Consider the following 17,482-nt stretch of genomic DNA (forward strand, 5'->3'; position numbering starts at 1 on the left):
CCATAGTTTATTACACTAACCAAATTACAGATCTTCATCTGCTCTAGAGATGGGAAATAGGAACAAGTTCATCTAGTATCATTCAGATATGAAGTGCTACACAAGCTGTTATTTCGTAACCTCACCATCACTAGTTCCCCATACTAGTACAGGTAGTGTTGGGGCTCACAGTCATGTAGAAAGAAGCCTGGGCTGACATGGATACCCCCACACCCAACTGACCACATAGGAAATAGTACCATTGCCTTCCCCCATTGTGTCTGATCTCCCAACTTCTCCCAGACTTCTCCAACTTCACTCGATTTCTTCTCCAAGTATTCTACCACCTCATTGCCTTACTTCCATGGCCAATCTCTAGAAAACACTCAAGCCCCTCAAAGACCCATGCCCTTCCTACAATCTAGGTCTCGTAAGTACCCAAGAAGAAATGAAAAAGCAGTCATTCATTCCCTACCTCAACTAATTTTTCAGAAGCTTTGGAGGAAGCATCCCATCACAACATGCCTAGCGTTATCCACAAGCAGTTTCATCATATAATGTTCCAAGTGTGCGTAAATTTGTCTTAAGTTCTTAATCAGTAGCTATATTTAATCCTACACTCATGAGTGTATTTTCTTAGAATAGCAAATTATCAAAGTTAAAGGGACCTTAGAGATCATCTAATCCACTCCCTCATTTTAAAGAGAAAAATAAGACCCATGAAAGTTAAGAAACTTTCCCAAAGTCTTAGTTAGTGAGACAGCCTAAACTAGAATCTACATCTCCTAACTTCCAAACAAATGTTCTTTCCATTACAGTGGAATATCTGTATTATCTGAATCTCTGGATACCTCTCTATAGATCCTTTTGGCACAGGGGGAAAAGTTGAAAAAGGAAGCTGAGAGAGGTTAATATAAGCTAATTAGATAAGGCTCTTTCCCCCAAGAGGGAAAGGGACCTGTAGATAGAAAAAGCTGGAATGATTGATGAGTCCCTGAATTCTGCCCTTGAAAACAAAGGAATTCCACCAACCGTTTGTTTCCCATCTGATCTGCTCACAACTGGTTTTTTAAAGGTATCTAGGATCTCCCATCATTAGAAGTCTTGACAGCTACTAATGAATTGTTAGAGAAAGTGCAAAGGTAAGGGAAAGGTTACACTAGATAACTTCTAAGGTCCTTCCAACTCTGTGATTTCAAATATCCCTTGAAGAAATTAAAACAGAGAGTTTTTTTCTAATAGCTAAAAATAAGTATGTTCCACATAATAGCCAACTAAATAAAACAATTCTAATTTAGTAATCATTTATTAAACACTTTTAAAATCCAAAGCATTTTTTAAAAAATTAACAAATGGGTATTTTGCCCCTAATTCTTTCCATTCTTTGGAATCATGACCACTGATGTGCCTCATTCCACATTTTAACTATGAATCTCTATCATAGTCTTGGCATATACTATAGTAAATTCATATTTCACTGAATTATAATTACAATAATTTTTATCTAATTCTGTCAGGTACTCCATCCTTCATGAGTAGTCATTCTACCACATATGTCCAATGGTTATGTTTCACTATGTCTTTTAAATATTTGGTGTATTGGAGGGAAAATCATTGGATTTTGGCAGAGAACTTGAGTTTTAATTCCAGTTCTGCCACATATTACTTATGTCAGCTTAGGTAACTCATATAGATTCTTTGGGCCTCAGTTTCTTCATCTATTAAATGAAGGGGCTTAACTAAATTATTTCAATTTCATTCCAGCACTAAATCTTTGTTCCTATGATCCTACTTTGTACTCTGTTCATGGACCTTCCCCCATATCTTGACCAGATGGCCCTAGCCCACCAGTGGGCAGCAGAAAGACAGACCAGGACCACCTGAGGAAAACTATGCCCCTCTCTCTTCTCTAACTAGTCCTCATTACCCCATTGACTAGTCCCCATCAGATTCATAATCACCAGTTGTTGGGATATTGATCCCATATCCCTACCTTTGTATATATCCCAGAGCCCTACTTTACTTTAACCAACCATCTTCTGGTGTTCAAAGCCCTTCAAAACCTGCTCTCCCTTTCCCACTCTTATTACGGCTCCCTCTTACTATGTGATTGAGTAATATTAGCCTCTTTTCTGTTCCTTGCATAAGATACTAAATTTCCAGACTTCAGGAATTTTCATTGGCTGTCCCCCATGCCTACAATATTCTCCCTCCTCATCTCTACCTTCTGACTCCCTTGGCCTCAGTTAGGTCCCAGCTAACCCCCCACTCTTTTCTTTCAGAATCCTTTCCCAATCTTCCTCAATGCTAAAGCTTTCCCTCTTTATTTCCAGTTTATCCTGTTTCTAGTTTATTTCGACATCATTGTTTACATGTTATCTTCTCCATTGGGTTGGGGGTCCTTGAGAGCAGGGTCTGCTTCTTTTCTTCTTTGTGTCTCCAGTGCTTAGCACGGTACCTGAAACATAGTAGGTGCTTAATAAATATTCACTGACTGACTGGTAAGGTATCATGTGCTCTGCCACAACTCCTGAATGTCCTTGGGGCCTTACCATCCACCCTACTCCCTCCCCTGCCTAAGTGTTACCTAGCCTTTCCATCTGCTATAAAAATGAATGATCCTGTAAGTGTTGTCCCCTCCAGTTAGATACATATTCCTTGGGAGCAGGGGCTATCTTAAATTTCTATTTGTGTCCTCAATACTTAGGATATTGTGTGGTACAGACTGAGTGTTTATAAGTGGGTTTTTTTTTAAATTCTGTTTAATATCTCTATGCTGTACTAACCGTACTTGTCAACTTGAGTATTTGGCTACATCAAATCCTGCTTCATTGCTAATGAATTGGCTGTATTCCAGCACCACATTATCAGGGTGCTTGTATCATTTCATTCTAATTTGGGCTTGTATGTGTCATTAATGAAACAGATCAGAAAGTCAGATGAGAAGTGAGAGGCAACACAGCATAGTAGATGGTGTTCTTGACCTGACATCAGAAAGACCCAGCTTCCAACAGGGAGGAAGATGACGGTTACTGGCTGAGTGTTCCTGAGCATGTCACTTAACCTCCCTCAGTTTGAGTTTCCTCATCTGTAAAATGCTGCCTCTCAGAATTGTTGCGAGTTTCAAATGAGATAATATATGTAAAGCATTAAAGCATTGAATAAATGTTAATGGCTATTATTATCTAAAGCAAGTTCAAGTCTTCTAAGCACTGAGGTAAAATATGCCACTTGTTCCATCAGTTCTGAGTTTGGTGTAGAGTTGAATGCTACACTGGGGCCAAAGGACAGTCTCATTAAGGATGACAACAACCGCAAAGGTCTAGTGCCATATGTCTACTTCAGTGTCAAACCCCAGTGTCGAGCACATAATTCCTTCAGGCCACTGTGTCCAGTCTGGATAATAACAGTAATAATAGCTGGCGTTTGTATGGCCCATTAAGGTTAGCAAAACACTGTACAAATGGTATCTCATTTTATCCTCACAGCATCCATGGTAGGTAAATACTATCATTATCCCCATTATACAGATAAGGAAACTGAGACTTAAAGGTCACATAGCTAGTAAAATTCATAAAGCCCTATGTGAACCTGAGTTCTTGACTTTGGTTTTCCTGACTCCATGTTCTCTTTACTGGGTCGTGGTTCATTTTCCAGAACCAGACCAAGACTGGAATTCAAGAATGATGGTGAAACAGAAGCCTGTTTCCTTGCATCTTTTGTGAGTGCATTGGTGGCTTATATATTCTCAATAAGGCCATAGTTAGAGGAGAGGTGGGGGGATTTTGTTTCTGTTCTGTGAGATCCAGAACTAGACTGACACAGGCCTAATTCTTGCATAGTTTGCACCTACTCAGGATTTTGTGGATCTCATTAAAAATCACCCAAGGAAGAGCTGTGGTCATTTTTTTTTTCCTCAATGCCTCCCTCTCCTTTCTTTTTGCTTACAGCATGCCAGTGTCACCCTCAGGGTTCCATGGGGTCAAGCTGCAGCAAACTAGGAGGCCAGTGTCAGTGTAAAGCCCATGTGGTGGGGCGCTGCTGTGATCAATGTTCTGTGGGAGCCTATGGTTTAGGGGACCAGGGCTGTCAATGTAAGTACCAAAGCAAAAGTGTTAAAATCATGCCTAATACCTCCCCCTATGCACACACACACACACACACACACACACACACACACACACATTTTTAATCATATACAAAGTGTAGATAGATATTTTGGGAATTTTTCTTTAAATGAGAAGGGTGATTTAGGTGTGAGTGAACTGAATTATACATATGAGCTAGCTACATTGGTCAAATCTGAATTTTATTTGACTAGAGATTTTGTAACTAGGAGTGTTTGCACTCAAAACAAGATCCACAAACTATATGAGTCCAAGACTATTAAAGAATTTCCCTCTCTAGTAATTATTTCATATTTATCCTATACATAATTTATTTGTACATTTTTTTTTTGCCTTTTAGATCTATATTTGATTATGAGCTCCTTCAAGGCAAGGGCTGTCTTTTACCTTTCTTTGAATCTCTTGTACTTGACACAGCGCTTGGCACATAGTAGGCTTATTGACTGACTGGTTGGCTACTTCATTGTTGGGGAATAGATCCAAAGCCCGGTTTGGGGTGGGTAAATGAAATGGTGACTCTGGAAAACTGGCAGGAGTTGTTTTTCCTTTTTCTGGAGGGGGAAAGGAAGAAATGAAAATACCCTATGTAAAGGTATTGCAGAAAATGTCTGGCAGAGTCAGGAGTGCAGCCTTAAAAAGAGTGAAGACGGGGGCGGAGCCAAGATGGTGGAGGAGAAAGACGCACATACACATAGCTCCGAAACCACAACGCATAGAACATCTACAAAAAAGTAACTCACGGCGAATTCTGCACCCAGAGGCCACAGAACATTGGAGCGAGGGAGATTTCTGTTCCAGAGAGACCTGCAAACCTCTCACAAAAGGACCTTCGCGCTGCGGACTGGGCGCCGGGACTGGGAGCTGAGTACAGCCCTGCCGTGGCCGCAGCACTGAGAGGAAAAGATCCGAGTGGGCTTCAGGGACGGAATCTCCAGCGGCCACGCGGTTCCCTCCACCCACAGGTGACGGGGGTTGGTGAGAGGGTCTCTTTGGAGGGTCGAGAGGGGAGTGGGGTGCCCCCATAACTCAGGCCCCCTCGGGAGGCAACAGCGGAGACGGGAGCAGACCAGGGCTCCCCAAGCAGGCAGGATCCATTGTTGAAGGTCTCTGCATAAACCCCCTGAGGGAACTGAGCCCATGAGGCGGCCCTGCCCTGACCTGAGCACCTGAACTTAGTCACACACTGAATAGCAGCCTTGCCCCCACCAAAAGCCCTGAGGCTGGCAAGCAGCATTTGAATCTCAAACCCCAAGCGCTGGCTGGGAGGATCCAGAGGCGAAGTGGGTGTGAAGAGAACATTCAGAAGTCACATCACTGGCTGGGAAAATGCCCAAAAAAGGGAAAAGAAATAAGACTATAGAAAGTTACTTTCTTGGGGAACAGGCATTTCCTCCCTTCCTTTCTGATGAGGAAGAACAATGCTTACCATCAGGCAAAGACACAGAAGTCAAGACCTCTATATCCCAGCCCACTCAATGGGCTCAGGCCATAGAAGGGCTCATAGAAAATCAAGTTAGAGAGGTGGAAGAAAAGCTGGGAAGAGAAATGAGAGACATGCAGTCAAAGCATGAACAGCAGATCAGCTCCCTGCTAAAGGAGACCCAAAAAAATGCTGAAGAAAATAACACCTTGAAAAATAGGCTAACTCAATTGGCAAAAGAGGTTCAAGAAGCCAATGAGGAGAAGAATGCTTTCAAAAGCAGAATTAGCCAGATGGAAAAGGAGATTCAAAAGCTCACTGAAGAAAATAATTCTTTCAAAATTAGAATCGAACAGATGGAGGCTAATGACTTTATGAGAAACCAAGAAATCACAAAACAAAACCAAAAGAATGAAAAAATGGAAGATAATGTGAAATATCTCATTGGAAAAACAACTGACCTGGAAAATAGATCCAGGAGAGACAATTTAAAAATTATGGGACTACCTGAAAGCCAGGATCAAAAAAAGAGCCTAGACATCATCTTTCATGAAATTATCAAGGAAAACTGCCCTGAGATTCTAGAACCAGAGGGCAAAATAAGTATTCAAGGTATCCACAGATCACCGCCTAAAAGAGATCCAAAAACAGAAACTCCTAGGAACATTGTGGCCAAATTCCAGAGTTCCCAGATCAAGGAGAAAATATTGCAAGCAGCTAGAAAGAAACAATTCAAGTATTGTGGAAATACAATCAGGATAACACAAGATCTAGCAGCTTCCACATTAAGGAATCAAAGGGCATGGAATAGGATATTCCAGAAGTCAAAGGAACTAGGACTAAAACCAAGAATCACCTACCCAGAAAAACTGAATATAATACTTCAGGGGAAAAATTGGTCTTTAAATTAAATAGAGGACTTTCAAGCATTCTTGATGAAAAGACCAGAGCTGAAAAGAAAATTTGACTTTCAAACACAAGAATGAAGAGAAGCATGAAAAAGTAAATAGCAAAGAGAAGTCATAAGGGACTTTACAAAAGTTGAACTGTTTACATTCCTACATGGAAAGACAATATTTGTAACTCTTGAAACTATTCAGCATCTGGGTACAGGGTGGGATAACACACACACACATGCACACGCACACGCACACACACATAGAGACAGAGTGCACAGAGTGAACTGAAGAGGAGGGGATCATATCTTAAAAAAAAAATGAAATCAAGCAGTGAGAGAGAAATATATTGGGAAGAGAAAGGGAGAAATGGAATGGGGCAAATTATCTCTCATAAAAGAGGCAAGCAAAAGACTTTTTAGTGAAGGGAAAAAGAGGGGAGGTGAGAGAAAAACATGAAGTTTACTCCCATCACATTCCACTAAAGGAAAGAATAAAATGCACAGTCATTTTGGTATGAAAACCTATCTTACAATACAGGAAAGTGGGGGATAAGGGGATAAGCAGGGTGGGGGGGATGATGGAAGGGAGGGCACGAGGAGGAGGGAGCAATTTGAGGTCAACACTCATGGGGAGTGTCAGGATCAAAAGAGAGAACAGAAGTAATGGGGGACAGGATAGGATGGAGGGAAATATAATTAGTTCTAACACAACACTACTATTATGGAAGTCATTTGCAAAACTACACAGATCTGGCCTATATTGAATTGCTTGCCTCCCAAAGGGAAGGGGTGGGGAAGGAGGGAGGGCAGATTGGCAGACAGGGGCAATTAGAATGCTTGGTGTTTTGGGGTGGGGGGAGGGGACAAAAGGGGAAAAAATGTGGAACCCAAAATTTTGTGAAAATGAATGTTAAAAATTAAATAAATTAATAATAAAAAAAAAAGAGTGAAGACATTTCTGGCTTGGAACTCTTCATTCAAATGGAGGTTCTTGGAGGAACCAGCCAATCAGAGGGAGCAGCCAATGGAGGAAGGGTACTTCCAGTGTGTGAAATCCAAAGGTGGAGTGAGCTTCCAGAGTGAACAGGTTTCTAGGGCATTGTAGAGACAGTCCAGCAAGTTGGGAGTGCAGTTTGGAATGAAGAAGTATGTGAATATAAACCCTCCTAGACTTTAAATTCCACAAAGGCAAGGATTATTTTTCTTCATGTTTGTATTTCCCCTGTACTCAATAAATATTGGTTAACTAAATGATTATAAAACATAGCTCTCTATTAAAAGCTTTAAAAACTTTGAAGGAACATTGGTCCCTATTGTAATTTATACCAAAATCCATCTAAGAACTTCAGTCAGCCAAATTCCTCTTTGGCATAGTAAGAGCATGAGTAAATGACCCAGGGATTTAGTGTACACATCCGGTAATTTTCTACTTAGGTCAAATTTTCTATCCAATTGATACCTAGCAAAAGTCACTAAGGACAGTGTGGATGAAGTGTTTTTATTACCCTTTTCCCTTCAGGGGAGTGGGTAGAATTGATGGCCACCGATCAAATCTCTACCCACAATGCCTGATTCAGGATATGACCATTTCTTGAGGGCTCTACTTCTATTACTCCTTTTCCATCTCACCTTCAGGGTAGGGGGTGCAGGAAGGGTGAGGAAAACTCAAATGTCCATCCTACATGTTGATTTGATGATAATGAGATTAGATTATGAAGGTTTTGGTCTATGGAAAAGTTTCCAGTTTCATGTGGCTTTCTTTCTTTGTGAGTTGGAAAGCTTAAAAAATATGAGTTATAAATAAAATTAAAATGTATTAATATTTATATACAATAAAAATTAAATAAAAATAAAATTCTTAAAATGCCCTGAGCCCCCAGGCAATCTCTTGATTTCCAGACTGCTGGGTTGGTCTCTCAGCAGTTGAATTTGGAATAATCAATTATCCACAGGTCCCTTGACATCCTTAATCATACTCTACATATATTCTTATTTTTATGTAGAAATATATTGTTTAAAAAAAACAAAATAACCAGCAAGCAAAATTTAAAACAGAGAAACACTTAGTAATAAATGATGCCACCAATTACATGCATGGGACAATAAAATGGAAGGGAGAATAAAAGAATGGGGTAAATTCACCATTGTTCCAGTGATTTTTTTTTCCAAACAAGCATAATTCCTTCACCCCCTGCTGAATTTTCCTAATAAGCCAAGCAATATGCCAGGGAAAGAAAAATACTCAAAACTTAAATGAGGTCTTCCCCAAAATGCCCTACATCTGCTGCTACTGCCTCTTCTCTGTTCCTGTGTCGCTGTCCAGAGAGATTTAAAAACCACCTCTATATTAGAAAACCTTGCCCTCCAATACCTATCACATGATAACAGCTCTGTCTTTTTCCAAGATAGGAAGAAACACAACTCCCTGGACTCTGTTGTGATTTAAGCACTCTCACGAGCCTTATCAGAATGACTGTTACACAATAAACTTACCTGAGTCAAACAATTATATTGTCCAAACGTCATTTTCTCAAATGAAGAATTGTTTCACTTGTATGTGTGGAAATTCACTCAAGTCATTCAAAAAGCATGTGTCAGGCATTGTGTTAAGCACTAGTGATACAAAGAAAATACAGCCCCAGACAGAAGATTCAATGATTTTTCAGCCAACCCCCAAAAATGAAAATAAAAAAGTTAAACCCTCCTATACCAACCTGGAAAATTTTGTATTTAAATTAGAATCTTCCTAGAAGGCTTATTTGCATGTAATATTCATCAAGATTTTTCAGTGCAAAGAAAAAATTAAATATCTAGAATAACTGATTAACTTGGATTACCTAATAGAAATTTTAAGTCATAAGAAATTTGGTTTTTTTCACTGAATCAAAAGGTATTGAATGTCAGCTTTGTATAAAACACTTTAAATCTGACAACTGTTAGATCATTTTGATTACAAAATTATTTTCCTCTGCCTGTGTCCTATTGTTCTCCAAAATAAGAAAGCAGCAAGTGAGACTACCCTGCACATTGTTTGTTTGCGTTATCTAGCATGTGAATGCCATCCTCAAGGCTCCACAAGCACCGTGTGTGATCAGGTGACAGGACAGTGCTCCTGCCACAGAGACATTGAAGGTCGCCGCTGTGATCAGTGCTTAGCTGGTTATTTTGGATTTCCCAACTGCCGTCCTTGTCCCTGCAATGGGTTTGCAGAACTTTGTGACCCAGAGACAGGGTCATGCTTCAACTGCAGAGGATTTACAGCTGGACTTCATTGTGAAAGGTACAGAATTGGGACAAACTGGGGAAAGCATCTTGCATTTTGCCTTTGAGGAACTGAATCACTTCTCTGTAAGATCACTGAGTAGATATTTACTTACTCAACAGTTAAAACATCTGTTCTAGAGGTTTTTGGCGGTCCACTAACCCACCATTCAAGCCAATAAACATTTACTGAGCAGTCAGCTATGGGCAAGTCCTAGATTTTGCTATATAAAAGAAAGAATATATGTGTGTGTTTGTGTGTGTGTGTATGTGTGTAATACATATATATACATAGATGTGCATATATATATATATATATACACACGCACACAAAACCCTATCAAACTACTTTGCTTTATAATAATGAAGAGAGGGCCTGGACCTATGATTTAATTGGAATGAAAACCTCTCACATGAGGAAACTCTCTTTACCCATACAAACTGGCACCTCCTCTGCAACTTATAGTCTTAGAGAGTTGCCTACAGTGCTCACAAGTTAAGTGACCTACCCAGGGTGATTAAATATCATTACATGTCAGAGGCAGGTTTTGACCCCCAATCTGCTTGACTTTAAGTCCATCTTTTTATACACTATATCATGCGACCTCTCTCTACAATAATAGCTCACATTTATACAAGGATTTACCATTTACAAAGTGCTTTTTCCACAACAACCCTTTAAGGTAGGTCGTGCTCAGAGTTATTAACCCCCTTTGGGAGGTGAAGAATCCAAGGCCTGGAAAAGTTAAGTGATTTGCCAATAGTAAACATCTGGTGGAACTTGAGTCCAGGCCTTCCAGTGCCAAGTTCAGTGCTCTTTTGACTGAACCATGGCTATGCTATATTGCATATTACTAAAAAGCGGGACATAATGAAAATTTTTTTAACTTGAGACACTTGAAAAGCACAATATTTGAAGGATTCTACAATGAATATATTTGTAAAATGAAGAATCTTTTAGCAAAGTAAATACTCATTCCCTAATTTATTACATTTTTTGGATCAGATTTTCTTAGGGCAGGGTCCAATTGTGTTTGCCTGTATATATACTTCTCAGGTATATATTTTGATGTATCTCTAAGGAAATTTTCTTCATAGGTGCCTTGATGGCTACTATGGAAATCCTCTCTCTGGAAAACCATGTCTTCCTTGCCAGTGTCCTGATGTTCCTTCAAGTAATCAGTATTTTGCCCATTCCTGTTACCAGAATTCTTGGGATTTAGAAGTAATATGCAACTGCCAAGAGGGTTATACAGGTATGGAATCTAGTTTATCCTATGTGCTTTTTCCCTTGTTTCACGGTCCTTGATTTTAGGCTGCCACATGACCATAATTTCATCATTTATCTGACATGCAAATGTGTAATGATGAATATGAAATAAACTGATATAAAGAAGAGAAAATTTATCAGATTTCTACTTTTTTAGTTGAATAACCATATGAATCAAGAAATTAAGGGAAATTCATCTTCCTCCAATGCAATAGTTCTGTAACTAATATTCACCAAAAGACAGAAAACTAACCAAGCTGTATTTGAGTCAAATAAATAAAGTCAATTTGTGTTGGTACTTCATATGTGTGAGTACCTCTTTCAGTAATGCAGATTGAAGTCTTTCTCTGCCTATTATCTTGTGTGGTTTTTTATCCATGTTTTCCCCATATAGTATCTAGAAAGAATATATATAGGTCACAATTGTTCTTTTTAGAAGCTGAAGTGCATCAATGTACTCTTCAGATTGCCCATCTAATGGTCTTCCATTCTTGCTACATGACTAATGTGACTCTTTTCTGATCAAACTTTTCAATAATGTATTTTATATTGATACTCACATGTAAGTCATCAGACTACAATTTTTTTCACCTCCCACAATCTTTTCATTGTTCTTTGGATTTGTCTTAACTCTTCTGATTTACAGCCATATACAAATTGCCAGAAGAATATTTGTATTGGTATCAGTAAAGGACTTTTGATGGCAGTAAACAGATTGGGATCATTTAAAGCAGGGAACAATTTTCCAAATATGATGAAATTTAATCTGTCTTTCTATTTGGTCTTGGATTAATATCATTGTGTGTCTGAAGCATCTACCCAATAGGTATAATGTAGATTAAATAATTCTTCAGACTACATACTAAGTTTAACATCATACCTTGGGCAATACGCATTCTCCATCCACTTGGTTTTTCAAGTATGAATGGTTAGACCACAATCTGTCATATCTGGGAGAAATCTGGAGGAAATCACTAAAGGATCTTTGTAATTCCATGAAGGTAACCTAGCCTGCACTCCTCATTTTGATTAATTCTATGCCCAACTTGTAGTCAAATAAATAAAGTCACTGTAATCCATTTCTACTGCTTGTCTCATCTCAAACATATACATTGTTGGATAAGCTACACAGATTGTCCATCCAACTGCATACTCAAATCTGGGCAACAGACCTTCTTCATACTCTTGGTCTTTCCTGTGGAAGTGATCAGGCCAAACTTTTTTGAATGCTTATGGACTTCTTCCTACAGACTCTAAAGTGTTCCAGGGCTTGATCCAGCCAGAACAATGGTATCTGCAAACAGGTCTGAGATTTTTCCCCCAGGCTTTTATCTTTAGCAATCTGATGAATTCATCCTTCAATCTCTTTCTAACTATGTTGTACATGGCTAATATGGAAATATGCTTTTCTTGACTTTACATGTACAATTAGTATCAAATTGCTTGCCTTCTCAAGGAGATAGGAGGGGCAGGAGAGGAGAAAATTTGGAACTCAAATTTTTAAAAAATGAATGTTAATTAAAAAATTACATGTGATCAGGAAATATTTAATGAAATAAATAAAGATATTTTCTTTAAAAATGATTTCTTACATATAGCACGGATCTCCTTTTTGAAAATATGGTCCAGTCTGACTGCTTTTCCCATCTTTTTTTTTACATTTCCACCTCCACCATAAGAAAATACAAAGCTATGATGTTAGATGACTTATCTGTCTTTAATGGTGAAATTTGTCACAGCAATTTTTGAAAAAATGCACAAGAAATCTTTGCAGATCTTTCCCATTTTGTTTCTGCTTGTTATTCTCTTCCATTTTTGTCCTTAATTGCATTTGGTTACTTCTCTTGCTAAACTCATAAGACTAGTTTTACTTCTCTCTGCTTTAAGAGATCAATATATCAATCAATATATAAGAGTTAATAGCTCATAATCACCTATTACCTCTCTTCAGAAGATTATTTTGAATGGGGTTCTGTTCTAAACTAGTGTTTCCTTTGGCCACCACCTCTTTCCCTTTTAAATATTTTATAGGTCATATATATATATATATATATGTATACATATATATATATGACCAAATATACACACACACACACACACACACACACACACACATTTGGTCTCTTTTTCAATGGCACTGGAGGTGTAAGGGGTAGAGTGCTAGAGTGGCAATCAAGAAATATCTAAATTACAATTCCACTTGACTTTGGGCACATAATTTAAAGTCTCTGTGCTTCCTTTGAATTGTCTTATCTGTAAAATAAGGGACTTGGATGACATCTTAGACCCTTTCTAGCTCTAAATCTATGGACGTCACATAAATTTATTATAGTCAGTGTTGACATCATTTCTGCTCTCCATTGTCCATTTTCATTATCCATTACTTTTTTTTAAATAGTTCAAGATTAAGAGGGTTTTTTGTTTGCTACACATTTTTCTCATTATTACTCTTTTTTAGTTACTTACTCATTCTGATCTTTGCTCTGACAAGCTCAAAGTCTGGATATACATAGACAGCTGGTTAAGGGGATGACAAAAGCCCAACAGTGCTAACTGGCTGCAGATCCTAGAGCACAATATTCTGAGAGGGATCCAAATTACAAATAGCCCAAAGAGCAATTGAAAGATTCAGGTGGATGACAGGATGAAACATTTTGCCAATAATAACTTGTGCATCAGGATCACTATAAGATCATTAAGACATCTTAAATGAGGTTTTTAAAGAAGTCAAACTGATTGCATTAGTGAAAATAGGTCGATGGCCAGAGTGATAACACTGATGCAGGATATTAAGGTTTGCACATGTTATCCACTATTAATTCATGTGAACCTCATAACCCCGCTAAGTAGATACCACAGGTATTATTACTCACATTTTACAAATGAGAATCTGAGGCTCAGAAAGTTTAAATAAGTTGTATATAGTTACAGAGCCCATTAAGCGTCAGAGGTATGATTTGTAGCATTTTCTCTCTCCAAGTCTAACAATCTGTCCATTCATTGTAACATGTTGCGATAATGGTGTCAAACTGAAATAAAAAATCCCTGTGGGCCACATATTAACTTAGAAAACCACAAATTCTCATTATCTATGTCTTTTTATATTTTTTAATCTTGTTGAACATTTCCCAATTACATTTTAATCTGGTTCTGGGCTCACTAAGGGAGTTTTGTTGGCTACACATTTCTGGCCCTCCATGAATGAATTTAACACCTCTGTGCTCTATGGAAAGTTAATGGGTCAACATGGAGAAGGATTAATGGGTCAACATGGAGAAGGAAACAAAGTACTATGATCTGTGTCAATGAAGGGAGTACCCAGGCCAATAAAATCACAATTCCGTCAATGTAGTCTACTGGGACGCAGCAGGATAGCAACTTCTCCATCTGCTACCCAAGGCATACCCTGGCAAATATTTCAGTCCTATCCCTGGATTCCCAATTCACAGGAAACACGCCTTGGAGAAGGCATTTTCCTCTAAGGAATTTTTGTTCTAAATAACTATTAAGTGTTTTAACATGTTTGCAAATATGTTTGGAGACTACAGAGTAAATGCAGATGGATTTATATTTCATGTTGAAACATTTTTTCCTTGTTTACTCTAATGTGCAGACACTTTTTATAATACTTCAGGGAGCTCTTTCACTTTCTTATTCAATTTTTGTTATTTTCTATACTTCTAACCACCCCATTCTCTTTTCTTTCAATTTCTTCCTCTTGCACAGGTATTCAGTGTGATGAATGCTCAACTGGTTTTTATGGAAATCCAAGAATATCAGGAGCCCTTTGCCTGCCATGTGCCTGCAATAACAATATAGATAGAACAGACCCAGAATCATGCAGCAGGGTGACTGGAGAATGCCTTAAATGTTTACATAACACACATGGGTCCAACTGTCAGTTCTGTAAACCAGGTTACTTTGGATCAGCACTCACACAAAATTGCAGAAGTAAGTTGATGGTGTAAATATGACCACACAAAAAAGTAGCTTATCATTCTTGTGGTAGCACACAGATGCTCTCCTGAACTAGAACTTGGCATAATAATTAACATATATGTAGAAATTTAAGATTTGCAACACACATGAAACTTCACTTTATCCTCACAATAAACTATGAGGAAGGTGTTACTATTATCCTCATTTTTCAGATGGGGAAACTGAGACTGATTGAATAAAATGCCTATGGTCACTCAGCAAATAAGTGTCTGAGACAGGATTTGAACTCAGATCCTCTCTGATTCCAAATCCAACTAACTCAATCTTCTACATCCTAGTTACCTTTTATAAAGCAAACTGTAAGTAATATTCTTTGGAAGCTTTTTTTAAAAATAGCATTAATACTGCTAAGGATTCATGAAACAACATTAATTTAAATTAACATTTTGATTTTATAATTAATTGAAAAAGAAAGACTGAGTAAAATGTCATTACAAAAGTCACAGTCATAGACATTTCTTCTATAATATTCCTGAGTTTTACCTTTGGTGATTGACATCAATGTCATTAATGAAAATTTCCTAATGGAATTAGTGGAAGACTATGGTCTATTCCTAAAACAATAAATTATTCACTTTTGGGGCAGGTATGAAAACTTTAGTAACACTGAAGTTGAAATGAGTATCTCTCTATTTCAGAGCAATCAGATGGAATTCAGTGGGTTCATAAAATTAACGTACTTGGCAAAAAATTAGCACCTTCCTTCCTCATTATATAAAGAGATTTAGTGTACATCCTGTTATGTCTGAGTTAGAACATATTCAGACTATGGGAAATCACATTCCAAAGGAAAACTAATTCTTCTTTGAGCTCTTTGGAGAAAGGGCACTACCCAGTTCCAAACTGCAACTGTTTCATATTGTTAATCACTAACATGCTTGTTTGTTTTATCTAAGATTATAATTGTCTTTATTTTTCTAGAATGTACTTGCAGTCCTTCTGGGGTAAACCATACCACATGTCCAACAGGTGAGGGAGCATGCCAGTGCGACTCAACAACAGGATCGTGTCCTTGCTTGCCAAATGTCATAGGTTTGGCCTGTGACCAATGTGCCAAAGGATACTGGAATCTGGTGCCTGGTAGAGGATGTCAGTTCTGTGAATGTGACCCGCAGCATTCTCATAGTACTCATTGTAACCAGGCAAGATCCTTTTTTTTTTTTAATGGCATACCACGTATTAGCTTAATGGTGAAGCACAATGAGAGCAGTGACTAGTCTAAATCATATTAAATGTTTTTTGCTTTTTTTGTTTTTGTTAACAATCGCCTCTGAACAATGTCTTCATGCCAGGACTAGGCTAGAAGGGGAAAAAAGAAGGAAAAGAGAGGAACAAGGGGAAATAAAATCTGCCAAGTGCATTTTGTCTAGAGTCAGCCCAGTTCTGGAAGGTAAACATGAAATGTAGCAACAGAGATGATTTTCCTTTCATTACCTGATAAATGTTATCACAGCAGGACTTTGAAGTAGAATACACCACATATGGTGATGAACTGGGGCCTTTACCTACAGACTAACATATCAGATTTATAAGTTTATTTTTTTATTTAAACCAAAATGTCATTTCCCCTAAGCTACTCAAACCACTTATTGACAAAATGAAATCAGGATTCTTTACTATAAGGGTTAAATAAAAGCCCAAAAACAGACTTACATGTCTTTTGTCAGAAGACTGGTCCCTTCAGTAGAGAGGCTCATTACCAAATCAAGACAGAATTCTGTGGTCATAGGAACCCTGGAAGATCCTCTGAAAGGCATGTTGTTATGCAAAACAAAATGGATTGAAGTTCAGGAAGATCCATTCAGATCCCATCCCATTCACATACTAGCTATGTGGCCCTCTCTGGGTCTCAATTCCTCATCTATGAAATAAGGGGGTTGGATTTGATGATATCTAATATCCCTTCCTGCTATAAATCTATTATTGTATTATCTCTGACATTGTAGAGGGATTATGATGTATCAGAAGGGAGCGTACCCACCTATAGCAGTGGAAGAACCTTTGAAGAATTAACTGTTTACCATCAAACATCACTGGGAAATGTAAGCCAGTGACTGTTCTACAAAGTTGCATTATTTCATTGCATGCTTAATTATACTAAAGTATACAAGTGATTTTCAAGATTCACTCAATAGAATACTGAACCTTAAAAAAAGAATATATGACTAGCATGATCTATTTAGGGGTGGGGAAGGTTTAGTGTTTGTAAATAGTATAATGTGTTTTGGCTTTTGCCTAAGGAAAATTCTTTTGAAGTATCACCTATGTCTCTTAGCAGTTACTGAAAAGAAAATATGGTAGCGTAATCCAATGGGAGCAATTAGAAATAGCAGGGAACTAAGAGAGGGTCATAACCAGAACTTAATAATCTGGGGCAAAGGAGAATCAAGATAAAACTGGGATTATTAAACCCTGCATAATATGATTCAAGCATTAAGGTTTTAGACTAATGTATGGCTTACCTACAACTACAGTATAAAATGCCTGATTATCCAGCAAACTATTTAAAGGTTAAATACCTGACTTAA

The 17,482-nt window shown here is 38.1% G+C and overlaps 1 protein-coding gene and 1 long non-coding RNA gene across 2 annotated transcripts in view; one reads left to right on the plus strand and one right to left on the minus strand.

Moving 5' to 3' along the window:
• Positions 1-17,482, plus strand: part of LAMB4 (laminin subunit beta 4) — a 136,507-nt gene that overhangs the window by 70,276 nt on the left and 48,749 nt on the right. The window contains exons 20-24 of the mRNA XM_072653049.1: positions 3,930-4,073; positions 9,473-9,704; positions 10,784-10,941; positions 14,682-14,906; positions 15,876-16,096. Of these exons, the coding sequence (XP_072509150.1) occupies positions 3,930-4,073; positions 9,473-9,704; positions 10,784-10,941; positions 14,682-14,906; positions 15,876-16,096 (980 nt within the window). The remainder of the gene's footprint in view (positions 1-3,929; positions 4,074-9,472; positions 9,705-10,783; positions 10,942-14,681; positions 14,907-15,875; positions 16,097-17,482) is intronic.
• Positions 1,267-17,482, minus strand: part of LOC140533388 (uncharacterized) — a 42,721-nt gene continuing 26,505 nt past the window's right edge. The window contains exons 3-5 of the long non-coding RNA XR_011976902.1: positions 16,608-16,700; positions 4,494-4,657; positions 1,267-2,437 (exon numbers count right to left, since the gene is read on the minus strand). This is a non-coding gene — a long non-coding RNA (uncharacterized lncRNA). The remainder of the gene's footprint in view (positions 2,438-4,493; positions 4,658-16,607; positions 16,701-17,482) is intronic.

Source organism: Notamacropus eugenii, chromosome 3 (genome assembly GCF_028372415.1).
Source record: "Notamacropus eugenii isolate mMacEug1 chromosome 3, mMacEug1.pri_v2, whole genome shotgun sequence".
Taxonomy (NCBI): Eukaryota; Metazoa; Chordata; class Mammalia; order Diprotodontia; family Macropodidae; genus Notamacropus; species Notamacropus eugenii.